General features: G+C 38.2%; 1 protein-coding gene across 4 annotated transcripts in view; it reads left to right on the top strand.

The window, feature by feature from the left end:
* Positions 1-13986, top strand: part of emid1 (EMI domain containing 1) — a 350684-nt gene that overhangs the window by 166768 nt on the left and 169930 nt on the right. For all 4 annotated transcript variants that reach the window (XM_060843592.1, XM_060843590.1, XM_060843594.1 and 1 more), the window contains exon 4: positions 3664-3750. In XM_060843592.1, coding sequence (XP_060699575.1) covers positions 3664-3750 — 87 coding nt within the window. The remainder of the gene's footprint in view (positions 1-3663; positions 3751-13986) is intronic.

Genomic DNA, 13986 nt, shown 5'->3' with positions numbered 1-13986 from the left:
TACCAGCTGCTAAATCTTTGGGTCTTCAGTCCACACAGACAATATTGTTTTATGGGAATGTAGCTATTATTAGTTGTCACTCTGGTTTAATCTGGAACAATATCAGAGCCATATAATTGATGCTGACTATGAAGCACAAAAGCTCTAATTTAGTTTGTTGTTAAGTGGAAGCATTGAGGTGGCGGGCTGGTACAGTAATGGCTTGTCTGCACCAGTTCGGGAAACAGAATATCAATGTTGTACAAACTGCACAGTGGCTGTGTTTGGTCAGTCAGCTGTGAACTAGTAGCTTGTTTAATCACCTTTTTTTGCTTCCACAATGGTTCCACTCAGAGCTGGTACCTGACTGGTTCACAGACACTCTACATGCACACACAGCTGGATGTCTCACTCAGACTAAATATAAGTTGCAGATGTGCTTCTGTAACTGTGTTGTTTCAGTTTTGAATGAATAGTTTACAGGACTTTTGGGCTTAAGCTTGGGTTGAGATTTTCTTTAGAATAAACCTTTTCTGAATTGATTTTGTTTTAACAACCCCAGCATAACTGCCTCATTTTCAAATGTTTCTCCTGATCACAGCTTCCCCATCTCAATATTTGATTTCTTTCAACTCTTCCACCTTTCTCCCCAATCCCCTAGTTTGGAGTTTCATGCTAAGGTTCCCTCTTTTGGAGTATTGTGGGTGTGCTGCCAGTGAGTCTTAATTCTTTAAATGACAGAGAATAGAGATTAATTTTCCACCAGGTAACTGGATCAGCCATTCCGTAAGCATGACGAAGACTCATCGAGCGATGGGTGAATTTCATTCATAATTGATTGGTTAAGTCAGTGGAGCAAGGGGAGTATGTTAAGGTGTCCATTCTATGGAGCCTAACAGTTTTAAAGGTGTTATACCTGTTAAAGTCCCCATGAAGCACTTTGACATGTTTACATTAAAGGCACTATGTAAATACAAGTTCTTATGTATATATGTAACTCAAACCTCTTTAAATTCCATGATTAAAGTGCAATCTGAGAGAAAAAAACAGCGATTGATCCAAATAGAATAAAACATGAAAAACAATAAGATACAATGACGGAAGATAGGAGAATTTGCATTTAATGTAGTCTTTAATATATGACAGAAAATCTTTTGTGAAAAATATACTGATTGTCAGTGTGGTGCTTCAGTGGAAAATTACACATTTTAGTCCTATATCTGAGATAAAATTTACAACAGTATTCCAATAGGATTTGGGTATTGCCAAGTCAAAATTGCCATAATTTCTGCATTACAGTCACAGAAGGATTAAAGAAAAGCACTGTGTCACGTGAATTATAGAGAAACAAAGTTGAGTCTTTATGCTGACAATGCAAAATTTTCAGTGTTACGTAGAGGTCTTGAGAACAAAGAGAGTGCCTGGGTCATTCTTGTATTGATATTTCAGACAGCAGAAAAATAGAAAGGTCATACGTTGCAGCAGTGCCCCTCATGGGGCCCTGGGAGCTTGTGATGAGACAAATACCTTACCAGCTAGCTTTATCCAATATCTGTATCTTCCACTACTTTCCAAGCCCTGAGGCAGATGGGTGTCCTTTTTTGCAGATGTTGTTTTTGTTTTTATTGGAAGGGATACATTGTGGCATACCATCAAAATGTTGTCTTCTTGTCTGTGGGCGGCACGGTGGCACAGTGGTTAGCAGTGCTGTCTCGGGTTCAATTCCCGCCTCAGGCGACTGACTGTGTGGAGTTTGTACGTTCTCCCTGTGTCTGTGTGGGTTTCCTCCAGGTGCTCCAGTTTCCTCCCACAGTCCAAAGATGTGTGGGTCAGGTGAATTGGCCATGCTAAATTGCCCGTAGTGTTAGGTAAGGGGTAAATGTAGGGGTATGGGTGGGTTGCGCTTCGGTGGGTCGGTGTGGACTTGTTGGGCCAAAGGGCCTGTTTCCACACTGTAAGTAATCTAATCTAATCTAGTGATTGTGTCTTATCACATTCCAGTCATTTTTACGGGTGACATATGTTCCATGATATTTTGCTGGAAATTTCTTGAATCATGGCTGGTCAAGAGCGTTTTATTGAAAGGCTCTTATGGTATCAAGTTTTCCAAGTTGCAAGTCAAGTTAAATGTACTTATAGTCTTGTTGCAATCAACATTGACTATGCATACTTTTACCTTCCCTGATATATACTTTGTCTACCTTTTGAAGCATAGAACTTGTGTACTTGACTTTCTTTTAGTATTCTATGGTGCCTTAGAAACACTACCATTGTTTCACTGGCAACAATCTTGATTATTTCAGACTGAGGTGTAATCTAGGAGGACACTTTAACCAAACTACTTGGGATATGCAGGATTACAGGGATTGGGTGGGATGCTCTTCAGGGTGCAGTGTGGATTCAGTGGGCTGAATGGTCTGCTTCTATATTGTGAAGGAATTCTATGATTCACAAAACTGTTGAGATCAGGTGGAGCACTGCTCTTGAATTCCATTGAAGTCTCTATTGGGCAGGGTGTAACAGCCAATTTGAGCCATCTAGAACCCTATGGGTTTCACACTCATTGGCTTAGGTAAAATTTATTCAGATTTCTGAAGTCTCAAATTTAAAAAATTCTTTGGACCATAATTATTTTGGCACCATTCATGGAAGGAGACACTTCATATGAGAAGCTCTTAATAATAACCTTCCTTCTATTTTTCTTCCAGGAATGAGTCTTGTTGCTCCTCTTGCTGGTTGGCATAATTGAGGATAAACTAAAACCTAGGGCCTTAAGGTTAATTTTCATAAATTCAACAAGTTGCAGATGTCAGTTGGATGACCAAAGTATTTCTAACCACTTAGGGAGTGGAAGGGACAGTTGTTTGCAAAATTTGTCTAGTTTAGACACTGAACCAACTCCCATGCTGCTGCAGAACAGATGTGATGGAATGGGGTGGGGAGGGGTTAGGCAGCAAGTGGGAGGTCTGGGGGAAGCAGGGCGATGGAGATGGTGGTAAGCCTACTTTTGCAGAGGCCTGTTCTCAACCACACATATGAGAACCTTTTTGTGATTCCACCCAATGGCTTTATACATAAAATATGCTTCTATAGAAAAGATACTTCCTCCCCACTTCTCTCATGTAGGCTTCCAGCAGTTCATTTAAGGACCATTGGCTAGATAGGCCCATTTTCAGCCAAATGTAGAACAGTGTTCTAAAGCAGCCAGTGAGCCAGTTCATATCATATTCCTGAGGTTTACCACATATTTGGGTTGGGTGCTCTGATACTTGGGTGTTGGTGGCCTTCAATTCATTATCTTCCACAGTATGGGTGGGCCTTGAACACACTTCAGAAGCTCAGTTAGTGCACAGAAATCAGTTTCATTCAAATTTTCTCCTTTAAAAAAACACATCTTTCCTTCCTTGCAGCTTTTCCAAGCAGTTGTATTTGGCCGTGGAATTAAAATTGTGATTCTGGTAGTGTCATTAAGCTCACTTATTGACTCGATAATGCCAGTGTTGAGTTGCTTAGAAAATTGCATTTAGTTTCAAGGGGGTTTACTGATGTTGTTTAAAAATAGTAGTTTTGAGAAAGCCATACAAGTATGTTGTGTTGTTTAATTTAATTAAAATAACCTAAAATCCTTGCCATTTTAAGAGGGAGACACTTGGATGTTTATACCTGTCTCTTGTTTTATTTTAGAGTCTGGAAATTTCCTGGAAGCTTTGGATGGTGGTCGCCAGATCTCTCACATTCGCAGATTACATACAAAAACTGGAGACCTTTCAAGTAAGAATTTAACACAACTTGTGGTTGGTAGTAATGTGCCCTGCTAAATTAGTTTGGGGACTGTGCCAAATGGTTTGCTTTCTGGATTGGGTAGAAGGGAATGGTTGCTAATTATAGGTAATGCCATTGCAGTTATGTTGTTGTGTGCTTTTGACCTAAAGTTTGTTATGGAGATAATAGGATGGATTTTTCAGTCAATGATGAATCATCATGGTTAGCCAATGACCTTGAAGAAAGCTGCTATATATGTCCAACGATTTCTGTGGGACATGTTTCTCCCTTCTTGCTATTGGCTAGATCCTGGGTACAAGGCAATGGAATCACAGAGCTTCCAGCAACAGTAATATCATCAAGGAGGGTAAGCAGCCAATCACATTGAAGTATTCTCATGGACAGCAAACCAGGGAGACCACTGAATTCTTTCACATGCAAATTTTATAGGTTGTAAAATAAATGATTGAAACATACTCATGGGATTGACGTAGCAGCGAATAGAAATCATAAAATCCTTAAAAACATTTCAGAAATGTGAAATTTCTTTGCATAATGGAAAAATTTAGCAGTCAAAAAATATAAAGCTCATATAAAGCCAGTGAGGCTGCTCTTTGTAATTACATACTTAGTACATTGTTAAAAATAGGATTACACCTCATTCAACATAATGCATCTTTTTCAAGGGTTTTGTTTTACATTGATACTAAGAAGAGAAGGTTTTGTCAGTTCAGTGGTTTCATACTGGGGTATCTCATCAGTGTATTTTATGTAGAACAGTGGAATCATTGCCTTCTGGATTTCCACATTTAATTGCATGTCAATAGACACCAGAAGTTGTTGATTTTCAATGAGTAATGGAACTGAACACTGATGGTATCTATCTAGACCAATATAGTCATGTTGCATGACCATTTCAGAGTGCTAAGCACTCAAAGTTCTTCCAACTAAATCTGAAAATTTCAGACACTATCTTGTAAGTGGATTTACTGGAAGCCATAGTTCAGGGGCAATCATTCATAGAACATGGAAAGAAGAGCCCAACCCTCAAGATTAAAGATTATTTTATAAAACGCTGGAACAGAAGCATAAGATCCATTTTCTATTTTTGATTCCCAACATCATGTTGAAAAATGCTCAATCTGATGCAGAATAAAGTTCTGTATACAATGTTCAAATATTTTAACAGCACACTGCCACTGCATTAGAGGAGCTTTTCTTGTGCCCACTCTCTAGCCAAGTACCATGAGTTTTCTTAATTAAATAGACAAATTGTATCTAGTTATGAACAATGAAAACCTGTGTGGCATCTTTAGGATAGTGATTGCTACAAATAAATTCTTGAAGCAGTGGATTAGACAGAGTAAAAATAAGAAGAAGGTATTATGGCAAAGTTACACTTTTAGGAGTTCTGAGATGGGGAGAGATCTGGGCAGACAGCTAGATTATGAAATACAATTTCAGAAGAAGGAATAGAAGTGAACCACAGTCTGGAATAGAAGGTGGATGCCAAAGCATTGAGCTGGAGGTCATCTTAGGAATATGATTTTACTATACTCAGAGGACTTTCTTTAGAGTGAGTGATGATGAATTTTGAAACTACATTGTTTAAGTTGTCATGTTGTACTCTAACTCTGAACACATTGGAAAACCTGCAGCAAAGGTTCACAATAAATAAGATGTTAAAAGTATACAGAAAGATTCAAAATGTATTCAGTAATGCAAATAATCTTTTCAACTTATGAAGCAAAAGAAAGGTAAAATTGCCATAGTCTGACCAGACCATGGGGCTGCTTAGAGAGAGGTGACTGGTTGTGATTTAACCTGAGAGCCACCATGACCCAGGTGAGGAGAGAGGTGGAGAAGGAGAGTCCTTCATAGGAACCTCAGCCAGTATGAACTTGGCATCACTCTGCATTGCAAACCAGCTGTGCAGTCAACTCACACACATCATTGACAAGACAACAAAGTGGCATAAAACTGAGATGTTACAACCAAACACTTCATTGGTTTGACTTTTGATCAGAGTTTGTTTTTGAACATTTTGAGTGAGGAATACAGTCAAAGATTTTTAGTTGGCCTTAGCGTCTTCAGAAGAGAACAAACTATGTGCGGTTACAACTCCTGGAATGCAGTGATCTTGGCTTGAAATAAATCAATGGTTGGGTTGTGTAAATTGCTTGTATGTTGTTGTCTGTGGTGTGTGTATGAGTTGTATGTTTATAAACTGGGTAGAATACATTTGGACTGAGCTATTAAGTCCCAACATTGAGTAGGTTATTGTTCATGTTGGCCAAGCAACATAATATCAAAAGCCTTGGGCTGTACAAGTACAACCCATTTAAATTTTTACCAGTAGAAATTGTGATATTTTAACTTTGCATTGAAGTAGCTTACCATATTGTGTAACACAAGTACTATAAGGGCTTTCTATTACTTACCACACATCTATCTACAACAATAAAACTGACAGTGTGATCTGTATGTTGAAACATGATAGTGCTTTGACTTATTTATACAGTGCTGGAAATAATGCCATGAGATTTTCAAACACAGACTGAATCATCAGCCCTGTTTTCATTGGGATACCATTTATTAGAAATACGCACAGGTATTTCTCACATTTCCAGCTGTTTTGTTGTTCTTACAGTTCAGTTACATAAATCCCACCAGTAATGGGCAGTGCCCAATTTACATTTTTAAGACTATCTTCTGGAACACACATTTCTTGACAAGTAATAGAACAGAATTTAATTTGTCGTAAACCAGTCTGCTTCCTGGGTCTGCAAAAGTTATGTAATTTGACAAAGTAGCACCAAAGAAGATTGATTTTTCCAAATTCAAAACATAATTGGGCCTTTGCTCTTAAATCACTAACTAATAACGCATGATTTAGCCTCTTTGCACTATCTACCTAAATTCTTGTGAAGTAAAAGTGTATGCCCTCATTACCATTCACAACTAATGCATTTCTGGTCACAGCAATTGTACTAAAGAAAACAGAAATACTGTAACAATATTACTTAATGGAGAAAAATAGCTGATGTGACTTTACTGCTAAACAATTGCAAGAATTTTGTGGTCTGAGACTTCATTACTAGGAGCATATGTTTATCTAACAACTTGCTGCAACTTCTACCGCAGGTAGAACAAAGTTGTTATTGAAATAAAGCAAACAATACAATTATATAATGCTTTATTGTTTGTCGCACTATCTCCTATAATGCTTTATACCCAACATGATTTTCTTTTAAAATGCAGTCAGTACTGTTATATAGAAGCCAGTTTTGCTAACTGAAATGTTAATGAATAACCACATACTGTATTGGATTCGGGGTGCTATCAATTGATAGACAATGTTACTGTTTAGTTTCTTTTTGTCTTATAATGTCTTTCACCCCAGTATTGTAAATAAGCAAGACAAGTGTGTAATAAAATTATAAATCTACAACATATGGCTCAGCTTCACGAAATACAACACAGTATAGGGTCATAAATCTCTTGAAGCTCAGTTCCAGTAGAGATATTTTCCATGTTTTATGAGTTATGGCAGATGGAATGCAAGGCTGTCTCCCATAGGGTAAGCTTAGAATTTGTGTGTGGGATCCTTTTTATTTTAAATCTGTGAAAAGAAGATGTATTATGGTTGCTTTACAAAGCATGGATTTAATATTTTGTACTATTAAATAGTATTTTATTATTTTACATTATTTACCCAATAATTTTATTTAACTCAGAATTGCTTTTGAAAATTTTGTTTGTTCAGAAGTTGGAATTATTTATAATAATTTAAAGCCATTACTTTCCATGGCGTTAATGTGTGTTAAGGTAGATTATCACAACAATTGACTCTTAATCTAAGAATTGAAAATGCAAACTAGCAGGAGAGAAAGAGTTTCCTGTGTTGATGGTAATGTACAGCTCTTGTAGCATTTGTTCGTGCTGTTCTGACAACTGATTAATAGCTGCAGATGATCAATCGCTTCTCCATTGTAAATGAAGAGGTCACACTCAAGGGGAGTAAAAATCTGTAACAGTTTTCCACCTTGAAAGAGATAAATCATTTAGTATAGTTCCCAGCTGCTGCAGGTTAGATTTTGTGTTGATGTTAGATACACTAACGCGGTACGACATTGTTCCCGACAAAAGAGCCTTTAATTTGACAGATAAGTTACTCACTAGGAAAAGAATATTCTGGATGTAGGTTTGCTCGCTGAACTGCAAGGTTCATTTGCTCAGCAAACAAACCTACATCCAGAACCTCAACCTGAGCTACAAATCTTCTCAAAACTCACTAAAGAATATTCTGTAAATTATGTTTGAAGTGGAAAATGGACTTCTGTATAAGAAATAACGACCAAAGATCTCAGCAGTGACTATTTGAGCTTCCATCAATATTGTGTTTTTTGCTTATTGGTAATGATTTAAACAGAAAACCTTTCTTTGTTTCACCAAGTCCCTTTCCTTCCTAAAGCTAGATCTATCTTTTACAAGAATAGCAAATGCCTCCACTGCTGAGTTCATTGGCCACCAGTCAAAATCTGTTTTCCCGTTCATGTGCTGCCCTTTCTTTTGACAGTTTGTTGCTTTTGTCAGTGTCTAACCTTGGTGACTGAGCAGCCAGGATATTCCTGCTGTGCATGGTATCCTTTTCCTTGTTCTTGACGTCTCTTATGAACCCTATTCAAGCCGGGTTTTGACACAGGGTTGAATAATTCTTCCACGTAGTAGGTTTGACCTCTGATTCTTGTTTCAGTTTCTGAAGGCTAAAACTGAAGAGAAGGAACAACCGTTATCTATTCTTTTGAGCAAGCATCATGTTTTAGATGCAGTTTCCTCGAACTGCTTTCTAAGCTGTAATAGTGCACATGTGTCCAGCAGAGAACTTTGTTCAAAATAGTTACCTTAACATTAAAGGACAACACAATGGAACGTTGATCACAACAAAGAGGGAGTACAAACAAAAGCTGCAATATGTCTCATGTAGCAACCCATAAACCTTGATTTTTAAGATGGAATCATAAGTGTTTATAATTTTGCTGCCTTATCTACCACAAGGTTTTTATTATAATAGAGTTGTGTCCAATGTTGGAGTAGTAACACCCTAATTTTTCTCAACTGTTTTGAAGCATAAACTAATAATATCTGCATTTAATGATCACTTTTCCATTCTGTGGAAATTAGCTGCTGTATTTGACTGGACTGTAATTTTCTGTGGCATATTTTGAGGATATGAAATATGTATATAAATAAGAACATTGTTACTTCTCAACACTCCATGAATGGAAACACTTCCTTTTAAAGTGACTATGTCAAGTTTACTACATGCTAAATATTATACTTTCCTTTCAATACTTTCTGCTCAACAATTCATCTGAATTAGTACTTTCCATAGACTCATCAGCTTGAGGAATATTAACACTGGGCTGCTCCCTATTATGTTATGTCTTGTGGTCAGTACGTCAGTATACCTTTAAAGACATGCTCATGATATCATCACTCATTTTAGCCTGTGACATCACGATATAAAGTTCTCATATTCCATCTTACCTCGGATCACTTGAAGCATGGCATGCTGCTAGAAACGTTCTTCTTTTTTGTAATTAATCAGCTACAAATGTGTCTGTAAATGTAATAGTTGTAAATAGTCAGTTGTAAAACATGTCAGTTAGTTCTTGCAATACCATGTTATCCATGGCTTGTTCCTTGCCTTATGAGGAATATCATAGGCACTGCCACATCATGTAAAGATGCATTACCGGACGCAAGACTGACATTGTCTACTTCCCTGATCTGAGTTCCAAGAAGGTCTTTACCTTTCTCTTCACCCAGTGTCCAGCTCAGAGAGTATCCAGGATTAACTTTTACTGCTTGACCATAGCTAAGCCTGAACTTTAGCCATGACCCCAAGGAACCCCAAAACAATGTTCCAGCAGATGCCAGACTCATCCAGTATATGGCCTCATGCACCCAATATAACCTTTTACCCACTCTATTTGGCCCAATACCGCTTGCCCTTACAGACACCTGAGGTGGCCTGCTGTGTCAGAAGGGAGGCCAGGGATTAAATACAGGCAAAAACTTCCCACCTGTTCCAGCCAGAAGCCACCCACTAAGACCATATTTGTTTGTAAGATGAACTACTGAAAGGGCCTCCAGTTTCAAGTCTCACTTGCTCCAGAAATATATAATAACATCTGTGAATGGGTTAATTAGAAAAATAGTTTAATTAAAAAAAAACTGCAAGATCAGTTGCTGGAAAGATGAAAATTGATACCATTGTAATTTGGGGATTTGTGGGAAAATTGCAATCAGTGCTTTTGATGATAAATGATATTTTTTCTTAAATGTTACATTTTATATACTGATTCTTAAAACCCAGAGCCCTATGCTGTCTCTGTACAGTTAGATTTAAGTATGCTCAACTTTTACTGCACTTGATCATATTTTAGCTCCTTTGATGCTAATCTGTTCACTTTCATTGATAAAAATGGAGCAAATATGAGACTATATGGGTAATCATTAACTTGACTATTTTACATGTTTGTGAGGTAAGAAATGAAATGTGAATGATCCCAGACTATTTGTATAATTCTCAAAGTGGCCAACATTGTGGAATTGCCAAAATGTTGGGATCACACTGTCTCCTTTGACATCCTAGCAGGAAAGGGTGGTTAATGCAATAAAGTGGGAAAAAGGATCCTTCCAGAATGGCACAGGGTCAGAAGCTTATTGTTTCTTTGTAGATGTTAAAGGAATTCAGTCCTTATTAATGTTGGTGTCTGGGAAAAACATCCAAATTATTTGAGCCACTTTGTTCTAATAGTCATAGTTTGTAAACCATTCTCCTGAGGCTTCCAGAAATTTGAGAGCATAAAACCAAGGCTGATGCTCCAGTCCAATACCAAGGAAATGCAGTGCTGTTGTGGGTGCCATCTTTTGGATGAGACATTAGACTGAGGCTCCATTTACCCTCACTGTTGGAGAGAAAAAAATACCATGGCACTATTTTTGAAGGAAAGCTGGGGGGTTTATCCCAGGCAATATGGCCAATATTTATCCCTCATGACAAAAAACCTGACTACCTGGTCACTCATAACTTAGCTTGTTTGGAAAATTGCCATGTGCAAATTAGCTATGGCACTTCCTACATTACAACAGTGACGACACTTGGCTGTTATGTGCTTGGAGATATTTGATGGTCATGAAAAATGCTACATAAATGCAGGTCTGTCTTTCTTCATCACTAATTGCATCATGACTGTTTTTTATTGTATTTGACTTGGTAAAATGTATAACACCACAAGTTAACGTGTGAGTTCCATGGAGGATTGCTGAAATAACGAGTTAACTCATTGTAGTCAAAAACAATCGCATATTGATCAAAGGACTCAACTATGAGCTGTGTGACCCCTGACGGAAGATAATGTACTCAGGATGGGCCAACAAGGTAAGGGGTTATACTATGAATGGTTAGGAACCTGTAAATTAATGAAGATCAGAGGGACCTCAGTGTACATACCCAGATATCCCTAAAGGTAGCAGGATAGGTAGATAAGTGATTAAGAATGCATACAGGACACTTACCTTGATTAGTCGAGTCATATACAATGCTGGACAATTAAATACGGTTCTGGTCATCATGTTACAGGAAGGATTAGAGACAGTGCAGAGGAGGTTGACTAAGATAGTGCCTGGGCTGGAGGGCCTGAGCTGTGAGGAACGATTGATAGACTGGATTGTTTTCCTTGGAGCAGTGAAGATTGAAAGGGGACCTAATGGCAGAGAATAACAATGAAAAACTGGGATAGATTGGAAAAGGAAGATACATTTCCAATAGTAAAGCGGTCAGTAACCGGAGGCATAGATTCAAGGTAAAAGATGAAAGGCTATGATGAAATTTGAGGAGAATCCTTTTCATACAGAGGGTGGTGGGAATCTGGAACATGCTGCTAAAAGGGTGGTTGGGTCAGAAACTCCTGTAACATTTGAGTAGCAATTAGGTACTTGCGTGGCCAAAAGCTGAGGCATGGGATTGAATCGTAGAGTCATAGGATTCCTACAATGTGGGTGTGGTCATGTCTTTGTGGGCATGGCACAGCAATGATAGAGAAATGACCTCCTTCTGAGTTGTAAATGTCTACGAATCCTATGTATCTCCAATATACTGGATAATCAGGTTTCCACATGTCCAATATACATGCATAGATTTTACAAAACTTTACATGTTTTCTGAATTGAGAGATAATTTCTCACAATTAATAGCAAACTGCAGTTATGAGCAACTTTAATTTAGTGCTTCTGTGAATATTTCATTCTCCCAGACCAAAATGGATGCCCAGTTAAAGGAGAAATTGGGAGAGGAAGCTAAATGCTTGTTTAAAACAAGGAGGCTTTGAGGAGGAAAAGTGAGTTAGGGAGGGTGTTCGAGGGGATGAAGACAATGAGTACATGGTCACTAACGATGGGGCAAAAAGGTGGGAGGGTACACAGAAAGCCAGTGTTGAAGAAACGTAGAATTCTGAATGGATTGTAGGTAAAAATAGAAATATTAAGAGATTTAAATGTATGAGTGAGAATTCAAATGTTAGTCATTGGGTGACCAGGAGCCTATGTAGCAAAGAAGGGACAAATGACTGCAACTTGGTACAGGATGGGGTACAGGCAACAAAGTTTTGGATGAGCGGAAGATTTTGGAGTTCAGAAGCTGGATGAGAAGGTATTAAATAATCAAGTCTGGAGGTAACTAAAGGCAAAGAAGAGAGTTCCAGCAGTAGATAGGCAGACGAAGGGAACAGACTTTGGGGGTCTGTGTTCAAGGTAGAAGAAGGCATCTTGGCGATGGTGAGGATAGAGCATGGAAGTTCCTCCATGTTTTAAGATTGATGATGATGATGAAGAACTGTCTGGTTCGATGTGAATACTGGCTGTGGATGGAGATAAAATCACTGGAGATGTTATGCATGTTGTACCAAAATCACATAATAAACCATTCACAGTAACTTGGCAATGTTTTGCTTCGCATATATTACCAACTGAAGTTTTCTACATCTGCATTTTAATATGGGCCTCCCTACCAGAATGGTAGGAAGTTTTCATTGAATGTTCAGTGTTCAACTTTAATGAAGTGAATGATGACCAAACAGTCAAATAAATGGATACTGAACTGCTTCTAGCGAATTATAACGAATTAGTAATCAATTACTACCAGATATTTTGAAGATGCAACATTATTTTACAGATATCCACTACTGTTCATTTTTTTCACTCAATATTCTTGAACTCTTAACAGCTGAAAAAGTGATTAGCAGTAGTTGGACTGGAGCCTTGGATGTATTTTCAGCTTCCGTGGTTCACTGACAAAGGAAACTGTGCAAGCTAAATTTGTCTGCAAGCCCTTGACCTTAGCAAGATCTTGGCACTAACAGGGAGTTATGGTCCAATTAGAAGAAAGCATTTTATAAAAAACTTTGATCTTGATGCACTGAGGTTTGCTCAGTTGGCATTGTCAGAGAAAGGAAGGGGAGTCACATAGATAACTGGACTTCCTAGCTACTGACTATTTTGTGGTCTCATGTTTTATTCCCATTATTACTTCTTCTAGATATACCCTTGTTCGTCAAACTTTTTTTCATGAAGATTGTAATTACCTACAACTATAGTCATCTGCTGACAGTGATTGTACACACTGCATTGTTCACCAGCACCAACGCGAACTGTCTTTGCTGCAGGCAGCACCTCTTGGGCACAACATAACTGTGAGCTTAAAGAGCTGTATGGACCTCTGCTCCTTGGGTCGCTCATTTTTAATGCATGACAGAGCAGGCAGCTGCTTTGGCAATCTCCCACCGTTTTAAGAAAAGGGTTCCACAGTAATTGAAGAAAAGGCCCAGAGGTTTTAATAGATTGCCTAGGAGCTTCTGAAATGTGCCTTTACGCCAATCTGGGAGTATATTGCAATCAGCTGCAAAATTCAAAGGAGAGCACCAGACTACCTGCTGGAGAAAATCTAATAAAACCTGCCTCAATGCACTCAGGAATCCAACTGTTGGTCTGACTAGGTTTTGACTTATATACTTGCAGTGAAATTAAACATCTTTGAAACCGTTTCTCACGATGCAAGTGGTGTTGTAAGGGCAACTTTGACTTGAGGTATCAGTTTAATGTTTGGTTAAATAGTTAGCCATATTGCTTCAACTGACCTTTGGTCAGCATTTTCGTGGATGCTACTTTCATATTTTCATT

The sequence above is a fragment of the Hemiscyllium ocellatum genome, chromosome 24 (assembly GCF_020745735.1).
Source record: "Hemiscyllium ocellatum isolate sHemOce1 chromosome 24, sHemOce1.pat.X.cur, whole genome shotgun sequence".
Lineage (NCBI taxonomy): Eukaryota > Metazoa > Chordata > Chondrichthyes > Orectolobiformes > Hemiscylliidae > Hemiscyllium > Hemiscyllium ocellatum.
The sequence above is the reverse complement of the archived record's forward strand: the minus strand, read 5'-3'. Positions and strand labels throughout refer to the sequence as shown.